The sequence below is a fragment of the Coffea arabica genome, chromosome 6c (assembly GCF_036785885.1).
Source record: "Coffea arabica cultivar ET-39 chromosome 6c, Coffea Arabica ET-39 HiFi, whole genome shotgun sequence".
Taxonomy (NCBI): Eukaryota; Viridiplantae; Streptophyta; class Magnoliopsida; order Gentianales; family Rubiaceae; genus Coffea; species Coffea arabica.
The window spans coordinates 10,560,595-10,580,218 of record NC_092320.1 but is presented as its reverse complement, the minus strand read 5'-3'; the positions used below and the strand labels follow the sequence as shown (position 1 = coordinate 10,580,218).

The window sequence follows — 19,624 nt, the reverse complement described above, 5'->3', positions numbered from 1 at the left end:
GTGAAAAAAAAAACTAGAACTATCAAGATCGGACATAGGAAGTATATGCTCTGCTGAGGAATGTGGGGAACAGCATTCTGATATGGCCATTTCATTTTGCTCTTTTGTCCCAACACATCAAGCAAGAGATATGGAGACACGGGATCGCCACAAGGCGGTGGTCAAAAACTGAAATACCGGTACAAATAAAAGTTGTGATTCTATGATATTTACTTTTATGGGCTTGAATAGTAAGAGTTCAGGTATGTTGGGACGGTTCACTTGGGTACCGCAAATCCAATCTGAAATAGCTAGCATGCATCAGTTAACTCTACCTCGGATGGTGCTTGAACTATTGATGATAAGAACTTTTCGAAACCTCACTCCCATTCTAGAGGTGGTGGAAGATTCTTCAAACAAATAGAACATCACCCCTTTAGAAATGGATGAGCAGCAGCAGAAGTTAATGGGAACATCCTTGTCCAAGTAAGCCTTACTTTCACTTGCTGTCCTGAGACGTGCCCCTCGTTTCCACCATCCATTATAGAAGCAGCCCCTTTGTTATGGCTCAGTTATTCCAAACATGCATATATACCGCGCTTTTTGCACCCCCTACAACTTTTGTAATATGTTCTGAGAACAGCATATTGGAAAGTGTACGCATGCAAAAGTCTGTGATCCAGGTCAGTCTCAAATCTTTGTTTCAGTCTAAGATTAGGATTAGGAAGCTGATTTTTCCTTTCATTTCTTTACTTTTTTGGGGTCAAATTAAGTAGATACGATGCTTTTGTATTTGGTTTGCAGTCCACAAGCTTGCTTAGAATTTAGTAGGCTGGAAGATACAAATAAGCAGAAAGTATAAGAAGAACATGCTTGGAAGATCTTGGCATAATTCAGTGGGATGAAAAATATGCTACATGAACTTGCACCATGAGAAATGAGCTCTAGCAAGTGTAAAAACTTATTTACATGGGATTTTCTCGAATAGTTGGGGAAGGCTTTCGTACAGCAGGCTCTATGACCTATATAGCGAGATATGTTCTTACCATGGTTGCACCGGTTGGATCAGACAAAAGATGCTGGATAAGGCACTTTCTTAAGTCATTTGGTGCTATTACGAACATATAAAAGGCAAATAACAGGAGGTCTGTTGAGGAAAGACTAGAACCAAGAAATCCCTGTGACATCCTGTGAAAATAAGCATCAGTACTCTTGATGTCAGAGATGTTTCAGATATATACCGCATCTTCAAAAAAGAAACTCAGTCATCGCATATCAACCATCCAATAAATATATACACCGCTCGGGGATTACAGAAAGGTCCAATTAACCAAATATCAACTTATAGCAGGAATATTACGCAATCATCTCCACTGGAATTTCTTGTAATAATTTAATTGGCATCTAGGTCCTAGACTAAGGTATTTTTTATCTTGCGAACAATAAAGTTTCCAACTTCCTCTATGATACTGAGTTTGTAGATGCATGGACTGAAAGTGGATATTTACATATTCAAGAGCGATAATCTTACAAAAAGAACTGTAACAGGCATAATGGAATGTTCCAAGGTATCATGCTGCATTTCTTCTGTTTGTAACGCTTTGTTCCCAAGCCTCAATAATGCACATGCCGTGCACAATAGAGAAAGAACAGAATGTAAGCAGTGATTTTGAACTCACCAGTTTGGCAAACGGAAGAAAGTCTGGAAAAACGTCCTTATCCCCTCAATATCCAGCTGCAAAATAAGTGCCAATCCAAAAAGGAAGAATGCTCTCTGTCGTTTCCTCTCTTGCGGCCAAAGAGTGTTCCAAGCTGAAACAAAAAATCCTTCCTTTACAAGTGAGAGGCAAAATTTGGTGAAAATATCCCTTGTAACCTGAGGTGTTAGAAAAACATTTCCAAGCATTTAAAATATTCCGTAGTAACCTACTGCAAATTGTTGTCCGCAGAAAATTGAGGATTGGAAACACATCTTTCAGGAGCTATTATGCATTTCTAAAAGACAGTACTAATACTTTCTTCAATTTTGTTAATACTGCGATTTTATCCACAGTTATCCTCTTTTTTTCTCCCTTGGTGTCAGCTTTCATTGTCTAACAACTGGTATATTTCTATCCAATCCTATTGATGCGGTGTGACAATTTGATAGCCCGTCTTTCTGTCAAGTTTTGTTAACACACATGATACAATTAGTGCAATCAGCAATCACAAAGTATTTGGAAAAGATTGCAAGTTCTATTTACCTTGAGCGGATATGTTTCGGGTCATCATGTCCTTAGCTTGACCTTGTTTCAAGATATTTGCTATTGCAGAAGCATATTTTGGGGCCTCTGACAATGATCTAACAACTGAGTAGCCTGATTTCATTGGAGCAACAACAAAATTCAGGAATCATTCCACAAAAGCAAGTAAAGCATGCGCCACAATAAATAGCTTCATCACCTGTGGCAGGATGTACCATGCTGGCAGCAGCACCAAATGCAAGATTTTTTTGCTCTGTATTTGGCAAAGATCCACCGACTGGTATATAAGACCATTCCTGCATAAATTGTTGCACATATATTATCCTTATACTTCAGTTAACAATCTTTTGGAAATTCCATATGAAGTAACAACTGCAGAGGCCGGGGTAGCAAAATACCTCTTCATAAGTTTTGATAATTCGAACTCCTAGAGTATCCAGTCTTGACATCAGTTTTTTCTTTAATAGTTCAAATGGCATGGCATCTTTTGAAGCCAAACAGGTTTCCTGACATGCATTTACTTCAATAATTAGTGAAGGATAACTGGCATGACTTCATGCCTACAAACGCAATCTATGGGATAATAGACGAACCTCAAAGAAAACTCTTGTTGGAGACATGGGCATAGCATAAAGAAATGTGGGAAATTCTGCTTCTAGAGATTCAACTTTGCCCCTCATGTAGTCTCTATAATCCATGAAGACCATCAGATTGGGGTCATATGGATTATTTTCCACCTACAAAGCAGTAAAGGTCATGACAAATATAGACTATATATGCTTGATAGAGAGCACAAATCAACTATCTGCCCATGAATAAGAAGATGGACATGAGAGGAGATGATCCAAAAGATTTTCTGCTTACAAAAGGAGTTAAGGTAAAGAATTGTATAGAGGGCAGAAAAGACCGAGATTGCAAAATTGAGAGTGCACAGGATTAGCTTCTGTTAGCTAGCGCATGTCCATTACTGTGACCATCAGAACTAGTGTATAACAATAAAGATAACATTTGCTGATCCTTAGCACTAGCAAAAGTAGCCTTCAGACTAGTAATTAAATGCAGTAACTTGCAGCCATCTAGTCAGATTGAAGATATTGATTTGAGGAAACCGGTCTCAGAATTTCAACTTAAGTACATGAGACCAACCTTCCTCCACAACCTTCAACCTTTTTAACATAACCTAAAAGATTCCCTACCTCAACCTCCACACCATAAGCTGTTTGAACAGAAACTCTAGGACCTCCCAGTTCATACTGCAAGAGTTTTCCAGAGGCTGCTCCAGATGCAACAGTAGCAAGCCTATAGTAGGATTAAAAGATGCTAGCAGTTAAATTAAGCGGGATCAAAAGAGAATTATCTAAACAAAAATTTGATATATACCTGCAGGGAATCACAATGCTGCCTTCACACTCTACAAGACTGTGACCGGTAGCAGCTTCGACAATCCTTTCCACCTTTGAGCTAAGATATGACACACCTGACTCGACACACCTAGGGAAAATTAATATAAATCAAGAATCTATAAAATTCAGAAAGATTTTGGCAAGCTGACAGGGAAGAAAAGGATAATGAAAATTGGCAGACTCAGAAAAAGATCAGTACAGCCCAAAATAGAGAAAAATTTACCTTCTTAGCAGCTCCTCATGGAGCAAATGGCGACTAACTCGTCCATAAGCACGACCGATGAAGATGGGATCATTATCATCAAGATATACGACTGTGTCCCTCCAAACATGCTCAATGCATCCAGCAAGCCCAAGATCTGATACAATGTTGACCGGAAAAAAGATGATGGGAATCTTTGATATGGAGTTATAAACCTCTAAAAATACTCTTGCAATTTCAGCATATAAACACAGCTTTAATGCAGAGACTAACACATGCATACTAGGTATGACTTATATTTTTGTGCCCTGTAGTGATAACGTACTGAGCAGTACATACCATTATCCGGTATGTCAACTGATAACAGCCATATATTTGATTGATAGCCCATGTACTTGATATAAATTTGACTTCTGTTCCTCTATATAACATGGAATATCTTCAGATTTTGTTCTATAGATGGCGGTCTTCTTGGAATTTACCAGTAGGCTTCAAAATTGTCAATTAGTTGATATCTCTTACAGATTACCACACACGTCTATAAAATGATTTCAGAAGAAGTACCAAAAAAATAGAATGGGCCTCCATTTTCTTGACAGACTAATTGAAAGATTTACTTCACTGAATAACTTAGAAAAGAAAAGTGTAACGCATATGTTTGTCTCTTCATCTAAATGAAGACATCTGGCTTCAAAAGTAGCCTGAACAACTTTTTTCATTTAAATTCCATTACAAACTTCACAACAGATGACCCCAAGAATTGAATCTAGACCTTTTGCCTGATCCGAGGTTATGTTGAATTACCATGTTGTAAAAAGCTTAATGCACATAAAACACCAAGATCACCTTGAATTGCCGTCCTATTAAAAATTTTTAAACATACATAACACCAAATAACATGATACTCTAACAAGAGACAACCATTGTGTGAAAAGCACCAGAAGCATACCCTGAGCATTAAGGAAGCTTGAAGCAGCTCAACAAAGACTGATGCCGGACACTAGGAAAAACTATAAAAATGATAACGGACAGTCAAGCAGGTATCTCTAAGACTTTTAGTATCACTATGGTTTCAGTTATAGTAGTAAATTCTTGGTTAATCGGAAGAGAGAATAATGATGCCAGAACTCGAAAATTTTATATATTCGTTCTATGTAACTCTGTTTGCAATGTTCTGTTAAAAACTCTACTTTTACTTCCACAGAAAGAAATTTCTGAGAGTTGAATATTATTGTTAGTCTGCAACCTGTTTAGCTGTGTAGATTCTTGTTTCGTGTGCTTCTTGTCAATGGAAGTAATAAAAAGGACAAATTTCTGCAGATTCTTAGCAAGATATTCTTCTCCATCTTTCCTTTTCTCCTCACATTTCTTCTTCAGAAAAGGATCCAACTTTAGAGCATCTTGACAATACAAGTTAATTGACCATTTATACAAGATTACCAGAGACATACATTGCTAGTACCTTTAAATTCATCCTCCCACACACCATAATTATTTGTGAAAGGAACATCTGGCCCAATTAGCCCAACCGTCAGACCTAGCTTAGCTGACTCTGCGGCAAGGGCAAGTCCAGCAGGACCACAGCCGATCACCACCAAGTCCAGTATGCTATTACCGGCTGATATTTCCGGCATCTGCAATTGTGAGATTAGTTCGTCAAATATTCTGATAGCAGTATAATTCATAAATTACTAGTATGACAGTACTAGAGCGACATTATATCAATGAACATACTTTTACATTGCTAATTTGTATTGCACGAAGAAGATTGACATAATCTAATGTTGTAGTTTGCCCAAAAAAAAAATTGAGATTTAACAGTGTTCAACTCCGAAACGAACTGTCTCTTCACTCAATCTCGTCAAATTTGCCATTAACAACTTGGGTATCCATTGTGACACGCTTCAAGAAAGCCATATAAATGGAGTAATTGATTGCCCAGGTAAGGTTCACGCCAACCAGGCCAGTCTGGCTATTGCGTGACATGATGTTGGAACATTACATGTGTTGTGTGGCATGATAAATTGACTTAAATCTTGTGCACCAAATTGGAGACGAATTTCCTCATAAACATCTCCAAATCAGAGCCGACTTTTGATGTTAAGAGCTTTTCGAGTGCTCGACTGAAACATGTAAAAATAGATCGGTTAGGTTGTAGTACCCTTTTTCTTACGTTTTTTCCAACATTGATGTCTTCTACCTTGCCTCCTGTAGCCATCAAGAATCCAAAAAGTAATCTTTTCCCTAGCTAATAGACTCAAATTTTTGTCTTTCGAGTCATTGCACCAAAAATAATTGCCACTCGATATAGATTAAGATTTAGCAAATACTAAATGATGTTCTCGCTGCCAAAAAAGAAACTAGAAAAGAAACAGGCAGAAGAGGAAAAGTGGAGGTACAAATAACAAAACCTTATCCGAAAATTTAGACTGTTGATCCATTTGCTTTCTCTGTTGCATTTGAACGTAGAGGAGCTCAGACCCACCAGCCTTGATGTAATCTTCTTGATCAGCAAACTTTTCTTCTTTATCAACCACACAACTCTCGCTAGCTGTTGTACGTCTGCTGCCACACCTCACTTGTACGACCATTGTTCTACTGTTACTGTATCTACCACCCACATGATGAAAAACATGATGATGATTATCCCTCAGCACCACCCTCTTTCTCCTTGATGACCCTTTAACATTGGGCCATCCAGAAACGACCATTGCTGCAACATTTTGAGCTCCAAATCCAATGCACTCCATTCTCGCTACACACTCTCCCTGGGTTCTCAGTCTTCCTCAGAATGTGAGCTTTGGCGGCATTGCTTTCTTGGCATGAAAAAAAAAACTGCAAAAGCTGCACGAAAACGCTGCTGATTGTGTTCCAACGGGCACTTTTCTTGCCCCCTCTTCTTCTTCGTGCTTCCCTCTTTTTGAGCTGAGATTTTTCTGCTGAGGAAGAAGAGTCTCGACTGGAGTAAGAGCAGCTTAGCTAAGCTTAAGTGGATAGGGGGAAGAGAGCTTGTCGATGACTTGTTCGGAGCCCATTCCACTGGATGCCACGTGGTTCGCTATGATTTGCTAATGATTTGACGCGGAAAAAGCAAGTTATCTATAAATACGAAATGCATTCAATTATCTCAGTGTCCCAACAATTCGAATGACAATTTGACTGAAACATTTTATCTAGAAGACAAGCACAAGCAGCTTTATGTACAAAAGTTCACATAAAACGTGTGAGACGGCTGACTAGTACGCAGGCGGTACGAGTGTGTTTGGATGGTAACCTTATTTACACCGACTAATTTTTTTTTGTACCATTAACATATTTTTTAATTAATTTTACATTTTACGTATGTCATATTAAATAAATATTATAATATTCTATTTATATAAATATCTCAAATAATTTACTATTTTACCAAAATTTTGCTATTAATTTCTCACGAGCCAACCTCTGTTGGCCACCAAAAGAGGGAATAATCAGTCCTCCTCTCGCCACGTGGTTGAAGTCTCTCCCACCAAATGCCTTGTTTGGATTGCTGTTTTTAGTCGAAAATTTACGTCGTTTTTCGAAATCACATTTCCCTATTACCTTTTTCCCTCACATACATCAAATCGTTGCAGTAATTTTTCCATGAAAAATCATGAAAAATGCAATCCAAACACAACCTTTGAAATTTGGCAGAAAATTATTTAACTTTCTCCGAATCTCTTAATAAATTAGATAGTTCCGTCCCTTTTCTATTTCTCTTAATATATGATTAATTGTAACAATGTTGTGCTAAATTATATATCCTCAAAAAAAAAAAAATATATATATATATATACACACACACACACATAAGTATAATTTTTCATATCACTTTTCAAACAAGTATAACGTTTACCAAAAATAGGTTTTTTTTTCAAATGTTGCTTTTACGTTGTACCATGCATATGCATGTTAGACGTGAAGATTGCTTATATAATAGCTATGCTTCATTAGTAACTAAGATTTGTGTATCAAAGAAAAAAGAAAAATTCCATTGGGTCTTTTTGTTTTTGTGATGGGAGGAGAAACATATAAAAAATATTGGAAAGAGTTGACCTTTTCTTTTTGTCAACATCATCAGTAAGTCATACCTCCAGTTAAAATATACCCATGCACTGATCTCTGTTTGGATTCAATAATTTTTCAAAAATTATTAAAATTTTTAAAAAATATTCTAAAAGATACTCTAAAGTAGTCTAATTTTTTAATATTTCAAAAATATTTCAAAATATATTCTAAAAACTCTTCTATTCTTAAATATCTCAAAATAATTTCTAAAAATATCCAAAAATATATTATAAAAATACTGTTACAGTAAAATTTTTCAAAAACACCTCAAAAAATAGCTAATCCAAACTACACCAATTTTTTTTTTTTTAAAAAAAAGATGATGATTCTCTTTCATCTCTTTATCTTTGTTAAGTTTGAAAAAAAAACAATAATTCCACTCAAATAAGGCACCTGGATATAAATTTGAACTATTTCCTGTAGCATTAATATTTCCTTTTACTAAGAGGAAAAATAGATTCGTGGAACCAAATGGTAATACCTTGATACGTTTTTCTATTTTTGGGGCTAATTGGAGATTAATTGGGTTAAAAAGAGAAAAAACAATTCTAGAAAAAAAAAGAAAAAAGGAAAAATGAGTAACGGTGTAAGCAGTGACGACCTACCTAGTGCCTCACATAAACAGTGGGTTTGTTTGGATAGAGATTTATTAGCCAAAATTTATTTGCTTACATCATCATTACAATTTCCAACGCACCTTTTTATCTTCCCAATTACCTTTTTATCTCACAGACATCACATCACAAAAAGTGCTACAGTAAAAATATCTCAAATAATTTACAATCCAAACAGAGCCAGTAACGGTGTCGTATCATCCTCGTTACCCCACAAAGAAAAACGAAAACAATAAAGACTTTGAAGCCGCACTGTCATCAGTATCGTCTCAGAAGAAATCAAACTGTAGAAGAAGGTAGAAGGTAGGGTTTAAGGGCTTTTTAACTTAAGCATAACAAATTAGAGTATTGGCAAAAGCAGTAGCAGCAGGAGCAAGAACTAGAGATGGGAAATCCGAAGCAGAAGTGGACTTCCGAAGAAGAAGAAGCGCTGCGAGCCGGCGTCAAAAAGCACGGCACCGGCAAGTGGAAGAACATCCAAAGAGACCCCGAGTTCAGCCACCTCCTCTTCTCTCGCTCCAACATTGATCTTAAGGTCATATTCACTCATCTTCTCCCAATTCCTTCTCTTTTTTCTTTTTCCTCTCTTTTGACTAATTAGTTGTTCTTGTCATTGGAATTCGTGCTTATGTGAATATTAATTTTGATGTGATTGTCTAGTTGTACTTTGATGCTTGGATGTTGGAAAGGGAATAACTTTATTGATAAAGATGTCAACGGTTTTTTTTTCTTTTTTCCTTGGGTGTCGTATGATAATTCAATATTATGGTTTTTTTTTTTTGGTAAGCAATATTACGGTGGCAAATCAAATGGTACAGAGACTGTGGTATTTGTGATCTGGCCTGATAGAGCTTCTGTCAAGGTTTGAAGTCCATTTAGGAATTTTGTCTGAATTACCTTAAATGAATGATTTGAGCATCCATACTGAATTTCAGATTCATGGGACATTAAGCAAAAACACATCTAGAAATTACAAAGTCCTGGTGATGTGCAGTTGCTAGGAATGTATTCTTGAACAAAGAATAAGCACCTAATGGGGCAACTTTACACATCTAGGCTTGAAGATCAATACTTCGGTGCTACAAGTACTTAATTTCCTTTTCTATGGGTTTTCATTTTTGTGCTAAATGGAGAAATATAAACTATAGGAGTTTGTTTTCAATTTGGAGTTTGAATTAATGGTATCTTTTAGATTTAAATACTGATTTTTTTGCTTTAACATGTTTCCTATCTTTTTGAAGGATAAATGGAGAAATTTGACTGTTAGTGCTAGTAATGGCCTGGGGCCTAGAGAAAAATCAAAAGCACAAAAAGGGAAGGCAATTTCTGACGCTCCTGCCACACCACTGCCCATCACACAAGTTCCTGCTTCTTCAACTCCCCTTTCGCTTGAGGTGCCTGCTGATGTGGCTGCTGATGATTCCTCAAAATGTTTATTGGACGGAAAAACAGCCTCAAAGTAGGTGATCGTTTATATTCTTTACGTGCGCTATGACTGTGCTTAGTTGATTCATTGCTCTTTTTCGCTGTACTCCAACTCTTTCTGCATTCATAGTTATTTTAAAAGGAATTGGAAATAATAGCATTCAGAATTCAAAATTTGGCAACATAAGTAATTATTTCCTTGATAAGACCAAATGATTTATCATGGCAAGAGGGAACCTATAAGTGTGGTGTTCATTCAGGTCTACAATGCAAATCTTTATATTGTAGGTTTTAAATTATAATAAGGAGTCCTACAATCCATGGTTGGATCCATCAACTGGTCCTTCCAACTGATAAATGGTAGCTTAACAATTCAGAATATTGGAGAATATAGAACCTCAAGGCTATGAGAAGGGAAATAAAAGTGTCAAGGTCTCACCAATCTAGTTATAAGAAACTCTTAGGAAGTGTTTGTTCTTGGTCAATACGTCATGCCAAAATAGTAGTTATATCTTTGTTCTTCAACCCTGCAAGAAGGCTTTCTCTTTGTTGTGCTGAAATGCATAAAGATCTGTTGCACTGTTGGGATGGAAAGTTGAAATTGGTATGGGCCTAGATGCATTCCCTCGTAATGGGATGAATTAAATTTGCTGCTATTCCCACTTGCAAAATGATGTTACAAAGGCTAAGGTTGTGTATCTATCATTCTTGGGCCTAGGGGACTCATTGTAGCCACTTGAGCCATTGCACTCAAGTTCAACTTCTTGTGGCCTTCGTTGTTGTTGTTGAATAGATTAGTAGTAGTTAAAAAAATTATTTAATTTCATATTTATTTGTCATTTCGAACAGTATTATCTTCATGATAATGGACTACTCAGGCTGATTTGTTACAAACATGAAGTTCTTGGTAGCCTGTTACAGGCCTGGCCCCTTTTCTACAAAATAATATAGAGCGTTGATTCGGTTCCTTCCATAATTGGCTGAGCGGACTTTCTTTATTATTTTCCTTTCTGTACACTGTAGATTGTCTAGTTATTCCTGTTTATTTGCTCTTTATGATGTTATTGTTCCTTTCAACAGGTATAATGGGATGATTCATGAAGCACTTTCAACTCTAAAAGAGCCAAATGGATCAGATACCAGCACTATTGTTAATTTTATTGAGGTTTGCTGCTGCCAGTTCAGAATTATACAAGCATATACATTTCTGTTGTTTATTTTGTCATGATTGGAGATCTCTTCATCTGAAATTCAAATTTCTATACGAGGAAACCCTAGGATTTTGATTTTCTATAATCAGCTTCACATAATCCATTTTATGTACTTTTGTTGAGCATGATTATTTGATTGTTTTATGTTTGATGAGTACCAGATGTGAGTGCTTGTTTATTTTTTTTTTATTAAAGGTTCCTGTAATTAGTTGAATGAGTTTTTATACCTTCAAAGGCTTGTCTGGTCTCAATATATGCAGCTTGTTTGCAACCTTGCTTTTGATGATATTCCTTACATGTCAAAGAAAAGGAGAGAGACTTGAGACATTTGATCTATCATGTGACATCTTATATAAATCTCAGAAAACATATGATCCTTGCATTATATGGATCTTGTTTGTTGGTTGTTTGAGATGAAATGTGCATGAATAATTGACTTGAAAAGCTGTATCATTCTTTTTTTTTTTGTGGATTTAAAGTTTTTATTTTATTTCAATTTCTAGTGTCCTATTTATCAATATGATGCCTTGGAAGTACTTGTAGAACTAACACCGTTCTACAAAATTTGATATAGTTTTGGGTGAAAACTGAAAAAGCTCCAATGTTTACAAAACCTTCTTCAGGAATCTTTTAGTTACAGGTGGACTTGGAATGCTTACTTGATTTGTTGCTGAAAATCTCTAAGCCGATCTTTTTTTTGTTCTGTTTGGACAATTTCGTACGTTTCACTGCTGTTTCTTTGAACCCCCAAACCCCTGGCAAACAAAAAATAAAATAAAATAAAATGAAAGAGAAGTCAGATATGAAAAGATTTGGAATGAGAAGCATCATTTATCTAATTATGGGTGGCACATGGGTCTTCACAGTCTCTGGTGTAGGCTCAAATTCTGTTGTTCTGTAACATCCACTTGGTTTTCATTAAATTTCTTAGGCAAAATTTATGCCTGAAAAGAAAACTTATTTTCTGTATTTTCATGATTATTATGCAGCAAAGACATGAGGTGCCCCCAAATTTCAGAAGGTTAATAAGTGCGAGGTTAAGAAGGCTTGTTGCACAAGAAAAACTTGAAAAGGTAAGTTATATGATGATTAACACATTTGCAGAATTCTGTGTAAATACATTTTTTCTGGTGTTCATTTCATAATTCATATTTGGTGTCTTGAGTGAGTTACTTTTCTGGTTCTACTTGGTCCACATTGCAAAATGTATAAATGTCTTTTAATTAATGCCCAACAGTGTTATGAGTTTAGTCAAAAGAATTTTGTAATGCAGTTGGCATTTTCTGTTTATTACAGATTTTCTGTTTATCCACGTAGGCAACTCCAGAAATTGCCTTTAAGTTATCCCTCATACAACACTAGTTACCAGACAGCATTGACAAAACTCAAAATTCTACTCATCATTACATGAGTGAATTTGGTTCTTTTTACGGTTGCATGAATTGGCAGACAAATGAAAGAGAAAGGTCCATATTGGTGACTCCTGGCCCATCCCTGTACCCTGCTTTTTGTAATAGATATGGATAAATAGAAGCTGTTGTATACAAAAAGTTCATAATTTAATGGGAGGATTTGCTCATTGGACACTGTAATTACTGGCACAGGTTCAGAACAGTTACAGAATCAAGAAAGATCTCTTAGAGGGGTCAAAAACTCCTGTTCCAAAACCCAGAGATGTCCAGCCTAGGCAAGCTCAAAGCATTGGCCATCTCGCTGATACGGTTGAAGAAGCAACTGTAAGTGCTGCATACACAATTGCTGAAGCAGAAAATAAATCATTTGTTGTAGCTGAAGCTGTGAAGGAATCAGAAAGGGTCTCAAGGATGTCTGAAGATGCAGAATCTATGCTTCAGTTGGCGCATGAGATTTTTGATAGAAGTAAGTTTCAAAAATCCGCATTAGATGTTCCTTGATATTCAACTAATACTCTTTACTTATTTTCTTTGAACATGTATTATACAATTTTTCCAGGTTCGCATGGTGAAATGGTGCTAGTGGCATAGAGTACGTGGTCTTGTTCGTCTCCGGTCATGCAAGCTCCTGTATCTGAAACTTGTAAATGCTCCAGTTTATGAAGGGTCCTGGCCGTGTAACTAAAGTAAAACCAGGATGGTTCTGAATCAACCAATATTAGACATAAAAGGTTGCCAAATTGTGCTGATTGTGAGAAATCACCTTTTTTTTTTGGAAATTTGGTAACGCAATTTTGGAAGGTTTTTACTTCATTCATTATTGATTTAAATTCTTTTTCCCTTGGAAGATGTCAAACTTTGTGGATGTTTGATTGGAAACTGATTAAGTGACCTCATTGATGTTTTTCTTCCTATTTTTTAGATTAGTTTTCTAAATATGCTGTTTTTGAAGGAGAAAGATCTTTAACCAATGACTGTTTCGCATGCGTTGCACCAAATCTTAAACAAGTAACATATAGAAGCATGTTGTAATTGGTTAAAGGTGGTAGTATTGTTTACTTGGGCATCAGGATATTGGCTGAATGAGCACCTGAGAACAAATGTATCCTATGCTTTCTTCGACATTGTACGTGGAGGTGGGTTGGGTTCAACAGTCTCTTGCAGGGTTAATGGGTTCAACAGTCTCTTGCAGGGTTAATTACTGAAAATAATTTTCAGCAGCTTATAAAATTGCTGGAACCACCCACCATCTCCATCTGTCCTCTAATTTGTATTCTCGCAAAATGCCGAAAGCTTTCTATGTTAGATTATTAGAGTGAAAGGCCTATTCATTTCTTTGCTGGTACAGGGCAAGATTGACTCGGAACTGCACGAAAGCAGCGCAAGTGATTATAGGTATTGTGATTATTGCAGAGGCAGTTTAATTCAGGAATGGAAAAAGGCATGGTAGTTGGTAATGCATTAAGGCCATTCTTATAGTCTCCATGCCACACACTTAAAAAATGTAATATACAAAAAATTTCCCTTCAACTTTTCTTCTTTTTCCTCCCTCACCCAACCCAACCCACCACGCCAACCACCACCTCTTTCGGCCCCGGCCACCTATTCCGGCGCCGATCACCTCAAAAAAAAAAATTTTTTTTTTTCTGTCCCTCTCCTTCACCCCCTCTCCTCCCTTCCCCTTTTCCCCTCTCCCTCCCCCGCCATCCTCCCCCTCCCGCTAGTTGCGATCTGGTCGCGCAACCAGATCACAAAGGAAGAGGGGGAGGGGGCCAGATCCCTCTCCCCCTTTGCAGTCTAGTCACAAATCGCATCTAAGGGAGGGGGAAGGAGAGGGGAAGAGGGGGAGAGAAAAAGCTAAAAAAAAAAAAAAATCCATGGCCGGCCTTTCTCTGGCGTCGGAGTGCGAGAGGGAGGGGAGAGGAGAGGGAGAGGGGAGGAAAGGGGTGGCGGTGGAGGGAGAGGGCGGGGTGGCGGGGGAGAGGGGAGGAAAGGGGTGGCAAGGGAGGGAGGAGAGGGAGGGGGGGAGAGGAGAAAAGCAAAAAAAAAAAAAAGTTCGTATGTGTTTGCAGAGTTCGGGAGAGGGAACAGGGGAGGGGGAAGGGAAAAGAAGTGGGAAGGGAGGAAGGAAAAGAAAAAAAAAAGAAAGAAAGAAAAAGGAAAAGAAAAAAAAAATTTCATCTTAAAAAATTTTTCTACAACTTCTACAGTTATCTACAGTAAAATTTTATACAAACACCTAAAAAACTCACCTTCCAAACAGGCCACATATAAGGCAGTAGCTTTTTTTCATAGGAATTGATATCTACGCTTCTCATTTAGCCTTTTGAACTTCAATTCACCTACTAAAAATATAGCCTCCAAGGAGTGCTAGAGGCTAATTGAAAAGTGCAAATATCACTTCCCCTCTTTCACTAACATGTTTTCCTTGATACTCCTATGTCAGATAATATTAGGATACAGATCAAAGTTGCTTCCCCTAACATTCTAGGGCATGTACGGATAACAAAACCATCTTGTGGCCTGCGCAAAAGAAATAATTTATCAGCTGCAAAGAAACCACACCAAACCTTGGCATTAAGTATAGAATGTAACACGGTTACTAGAAGAGGCTGCCTCTCATTATGGGATAGTTGAAGCCTGAAAATTATGGGAGCCGCTCTGACAACCCTTAGAATAGTTATTTATGCGCATAGGACAGTATATTAGTCTGGATATCCTCCTCCTAGAACATTACCAATAAGTTGAATGAAGGCATAGCATTTTACATACTCTGGGCATAGCAGATCTACATGCAACAACCCAGCCTCACCCCAAGATGCAGTAAAGAATGCCAACGGAAGGTCAATTCTAAATTGCAAACGGATAAATTTAAAGATATGTGCAAGCAAGTAATCTATCCTTTAAAACATCAACCATAAGATGCTTCTGTCAGCCTGAGAGAGAGAAATGCAAAGCAAGAATGGAAAGGCTTAACACAAGGTATAGAACCAGACCCCAATCCCAAAAGTAAATGGCTATGTCAGTAGCATCAACTGCAGTGGAATACACAAAGCGACTAAGGCACAAATCTGTTGCATTGAGTACTCAGAAATATACATGCATATAAGCCCTAAAAACAATAGAATTCGACAAAACTGATCCCTCTTCAACGAGTGGAGCTGACAGGTTTTGCCAATACACCATCAAAAGAACACATAACCATTTATACTGTCAGTAATCCAGTAATTGTCTACCAAAATCAGACCAAAAGCATTACAGCTTTCATGTTAACATCACAAACAAGTTAGAAGAAGCATAGCATTTTCCACCTTGGACCCAATCCAATTTTGGCACTCAACAACCAACATGTGACAACTTTTGACCATCTTCCTCCTCTTTCTCCCACATCCTCATAACCAACAATGACACAGAATTGTATTACCTTTTATTTGTTTCTTTTTCTTCTTCATTTTTCACCAGAGACAGTTAAGAGTGTTCAGCCCTTAGAAGAAAAGCATTTTACCTTTTGTCAAAATGAAACAAGGCCATTGGTCCAAGCATTCAAGAAAACTGTATGCCATCCTTAAAGATGGAAGGACCAACACACTAATACAAAGCAAAAGGAAGTGAGAGCAACAGAAATCAATTACAATTGGCAATGACGCTGTCAAACAGAAAAAGTTACACAACTGCAAAGCAAAAGCAGAAAAACGTTAAAACATTCAACACATAAACTAACATATAGTACATAAATTCCAAAACATGTCAAATGGTGGAAATTTAAAGCACTTAAACATGTGTAATAGAGAAAAAAGACAGTGATCAAATCTATCTCGCTGAAATTACGACCAACCACATGAGAAAAGAACATAGAACATAGTATATGGTTAGGAGAAATTGTGCACTTGCTGCAAAAGAGCAAATATTACTATAAGTTACTATGTGAAAGAAAAGACACTTATATCTTAAAACTATTAAACCATAGAAAATCATTTCATCTTCCCCTAGATAGTCCACAGATAGTGAACTTACAGTGAACTTATTAGTTCACAGATAGTCCACAGATAGTGAACTTATTAGCTCAAAGATAATCCACAAGCATCCAGCAATTCCCCAGATAGTGAACTTACAGTCTTCAAGTAACAGACAAATCCCTTTATTACTCTGGACCCAATGGACAATAAGAATCCAGTATTCCATCAATAGCAAAATGAAAAACCAAAAATAAGTTTAGCTCAGTGGTGCATGATAATTGTCCTGAATCACATATCAAGCTACAAAAGTACAAGACCCAGTCCTGATGGCTTAAGCGCCTGATTTAGCCTATAGTTGTAAAGATAGTAGTACAGTTGGCCATCACCCTGTCCAAATTTAAGTTCCTTTAGGAAAGACTCATTCTCCATAACATCTAGTGCATTAAACACATCAAAATCCTCCTGCTTTGCAATGATAAGTGCATCATTCATCAGTTGGAGCAATGGAGTATTTGTTGAGACATAATAGAATGTATAAGCTGCTTTCAAAATTGAGTACTCCTGGCTGTGAAGAATGGAAGAAGGAAGAGTGTAGAAGCTGAAAAAGTCAGTAATCTCATGTGTCACTTGACTCTCCACTAAGTAACTATCAACCACATTCTCTTGGGGAAGGAGCCAGTGCTCCACCTCATTATCATCAAATTCTGGAGCTACAGAAAATCGGCTCAAGTAGTTCCTTAGCAGCTGGGTCACAGACGGAACATCTCTGAGTTCCATTTTTCTTAAACCAGGGGTTGAAGTTGAAGTTGGCAACTTGTAGAGTTTAATGGCCCTGCTCATCGTCATCCTCTCACCAAGCCTGGAAAACCCAACATCAATCAGTTTTTTTGGGTTTAAAGTCCTATGCCAGTATTGGCTAGTAGTCAATGGTGTTGGAAGAAGCACTCCAGCAGTGTAAGCAGCCTGCCAAACATTCTCCAAGTGAATCCTCCTCGTAACCTCCTTAATCATAACCGGAGCAAGTCTCTTCGACCTAAGTTTCTTATGAACGCATAAAAAGTTAACCTCAGCCATTTTCACAACTTGATCTCGAACCCTCATGTTCACAGGAATGCCGCTAATGAAAGCAACCAATTTCTTCGAAGCCTTAACACGAACTCCAACATGCCAACTGCTATAATACCCAGGAGAACGCAAAGCCCAACGAAGAAACTCCTTCGAGTAATTAAACCTGAACATGTTATCGTCATCCTCGACATAGTTATTGGTCAACAACACGTAAACCTCATTGCATACTTCATCAGACCCCATGTCACATGTACTCCACTCATACGAGTTCGGAAGATTATAAGGCTCTTGTTTTACCTCAGACGATGGCGTAGGCAGTTCAATCGGGCCCTCAGGTAAACTAGAATTCCCAACATCCTTAAACTGCCCAACGGGCTGTGTCTCCCAAAATTTGTGTTTCTGATCAAAAGGGTTCGAGTTTTGGAATCTTTGAACCAGATTCTCTAGGGAAGCTTTATAGCTAGAAACAGGGTTTTCATCAGAATTTCGATCTGGGTTTTCATTATTCGCTCCAGATGCAGAATCTTTGTCAGCCATTCTTAAAACTAAGCCTAACCCTTCGTCAAAAACTCGATGTTGAATGAAATTTCTTATACTGAAAGCAAAAGTTCCTTCTCCTTTCTAGAGACTAATCTGCCATTGGAAAAATCAAACACATACAACCAATCAGAAACACCATTGTTCTCTATAACACAATATCAAATATGTAAATGCAATCAACATGTAGGCATCAATCAGATGGATGTTACCAAAGACGTAAATTTTGTGTAAAAATTGATACAAAGAATTATGGGACTTACATATGTATGATGAAACTGAATTGATAAAAGAGGCTTTGATTTGCTATAAGGGCAGGTAGCTTGGCTGGAAAATGTAGGGTTTTGAGGGGTTTTATATGAATTTGGGTTTGTTTATAGAAAAAGAAAACCCAAGTAATTTTCAGATCCTGTCCACCGATGGACCGATGCCCCCAAAGCACAACCAGAAACAGAGAATCTTGTAGCCAGTTTGGGCTTTGGAATTGGGAATTGGGACTTGGGAATTGACATTAAATTGCTTTTTTTGCATTTTAGCCTCGTTATTTTGCACAAATTCTTTTGCAAATGGCTGGTACGTAGTATGGGAAGATTATAGTCCTCTTTGAGAATCATTTTAAATATTTAAAATTATTACAATTTAACGATAAAACAAACTTATTTCACCATTCTAGTGAATTTAATTCGAAAATATGATACCTAAAAGATACAATACTTCCGCCCAATGTATCATGCTTTAAATTAGAATTTTGCATTGTGACAAAGAACAACTCAATTACTTTAATATATATATATATATATATATATATATATATATATATATATATATATATATATATATATATATATATTTCTAAGTAGTACCATTTTTTACAGTAGCAAAGTTCAACTATTTTTTTTACAAAATTGAAACTTGAATTGAAAAAAAGAATTTAATTGCTAACGAATGTAATAAATGTGCATATATATATATATATATATATATATATTTGGTAAAGAGGTGTCTATGTTAACTATGATTAGAAAAATTCTATTATTTACCAATATTACTAGACGTGTTAATGGCCACATATTTTAGATAGTAATTTATTCATATTCAATAATTAACTAAGAAATCTACTTTTTCCAATCCAAAACATAATTTGTGCATATTGTTTTTTTTTTTTTCTCTAAATCTCATCCAATCCTTTCTTAATCATTTAAAGCAAAAAAGAAAAAGAAAAAAAAAAAGCATTACCTTTCCATACACACTATCAAGAATTATTTGTAGTATAGCATACAACACAAACCATGTCGAAGAATATCATATCTCATGCCTTTTTAATATGGTCCTAATTTTGTGTATGCTTGAGATACACATAAAAGTATGTATAGTTTTATTGTGATTTTGTGGTTTTGAGTAAGATACTGATTAGTATTTTATGGTTGGGTTGAAAAAGAATGCAGCTAACAAAATGCATATATACTTGATGGTATTCACTCATCC

The 19,624-nt window shown here is 36.7% G+C and overlaps 3 protein-coding genes across 4 annotated transcripts; 1 reads left to right on the top strand and 2 right to left on the bottom strand.

The window, feature by feature from the left end:
- Nucleotides 1-838: 838 nt before the first annotated feature.
- Nucleotides 839-6,872, bottom strand: LOC113693633 (lycopene epsilon cyclase, chloroplastic). 2 transcript variants are annotated; one of them, XM_027212200.2, is made up of 11 exons: nucleotides 6,239-6,872; nucleotides 5,290-5,461; nucleotides 3,849-3,984; nucleotides 3,603-3,713; nucleotides 3,419-3,521; nucleotides 2,816-2,959; nucleotides 2,621-2,728; nucleotides 2,422-2,518; nucleotides 2,223-2,336; nucleotides 1,659-1,791; nucleotides 839-1,167 (listed from the first exon to the last, which is right to left on the bottom strand). In XM_027212200.2, the coding sequence occupies exons 1-11, from the start codon at nucleotides 6,575-6,577 to the stop codon at nucleotides 1,002-1,004; spliced, it is 1,623 nt and encodes a 540-aa protein (XP_027068001.1). In that variant the 5' UTR covers nucleotides 6,578-6,872; the 3' UTR covers nucleotides 839-1,001. The 2 variants fall into 2 exon arrangements, with proteins under 2 accessions (XP_027068001.1, XP_027068002.1); XM_027212201.2 differs by having other exon boundaries at nucleotides 955-1,167; nucleotides 1,659-1,810; nucleotides 6,239-6,715.
- A 1,905-nt stretch (nucleotides 6,873-8,777) lies between these two features.
- LOC113694168 (single myb histone 4) lies at nucleotides 8,778-13,482 on the top strand. The gene is made up of 6 exons (XM_027213032.2): nucleotides 8,778-9,065; nucleotides 9,772-9,989; nucleotides 11,036-11,120; nucleotides 12,156-12,239; nucleotides 12,771-13,044; nucleotides 13,138-13,482. The coding sequence occupies exons 1-6, from the start codon at nucleotides 8,916-8,918 to the stop codon at nucleotides 13,167-13,169; spliced, it is 843 nt and encodes a 280-aa protein (XP_027068833.1). The 5' UTR covers nucleotides 8,778-8,915; the 3' UTR covers nucleotides 13,170-13,482.
- Nucleotides 13,483-16,694: 3,212 nt separating this feature from the next.
- Nucleotides 16,695-18,619, bottom strand: LOC113691495 (glycylpeptide N-tetradecanoyltransferase 1). The gene is made up of 2 exons (XM_027209640.2): nucleotides 18,403-18,619; nucleotides 16,695-18,235 (listed from the first exon to the last, which is right to left on the bottom strand). Exon 2 carries the CDS (start codon nucleotides 18,137-18,139, stop codon nucleotides 16,835-16,837), a length of 1,305 nt encoding a protein of 434 aa, XP_027065441.1. The 5' UTR covers nucleotides 18,140-18,235; nucleotides 18,403-18,619; the 3' UTR covers nucleotides 16,695-16,834.
- Nucleotides 18,620-19,624: the final 1,005 nt, after the last annotated feature.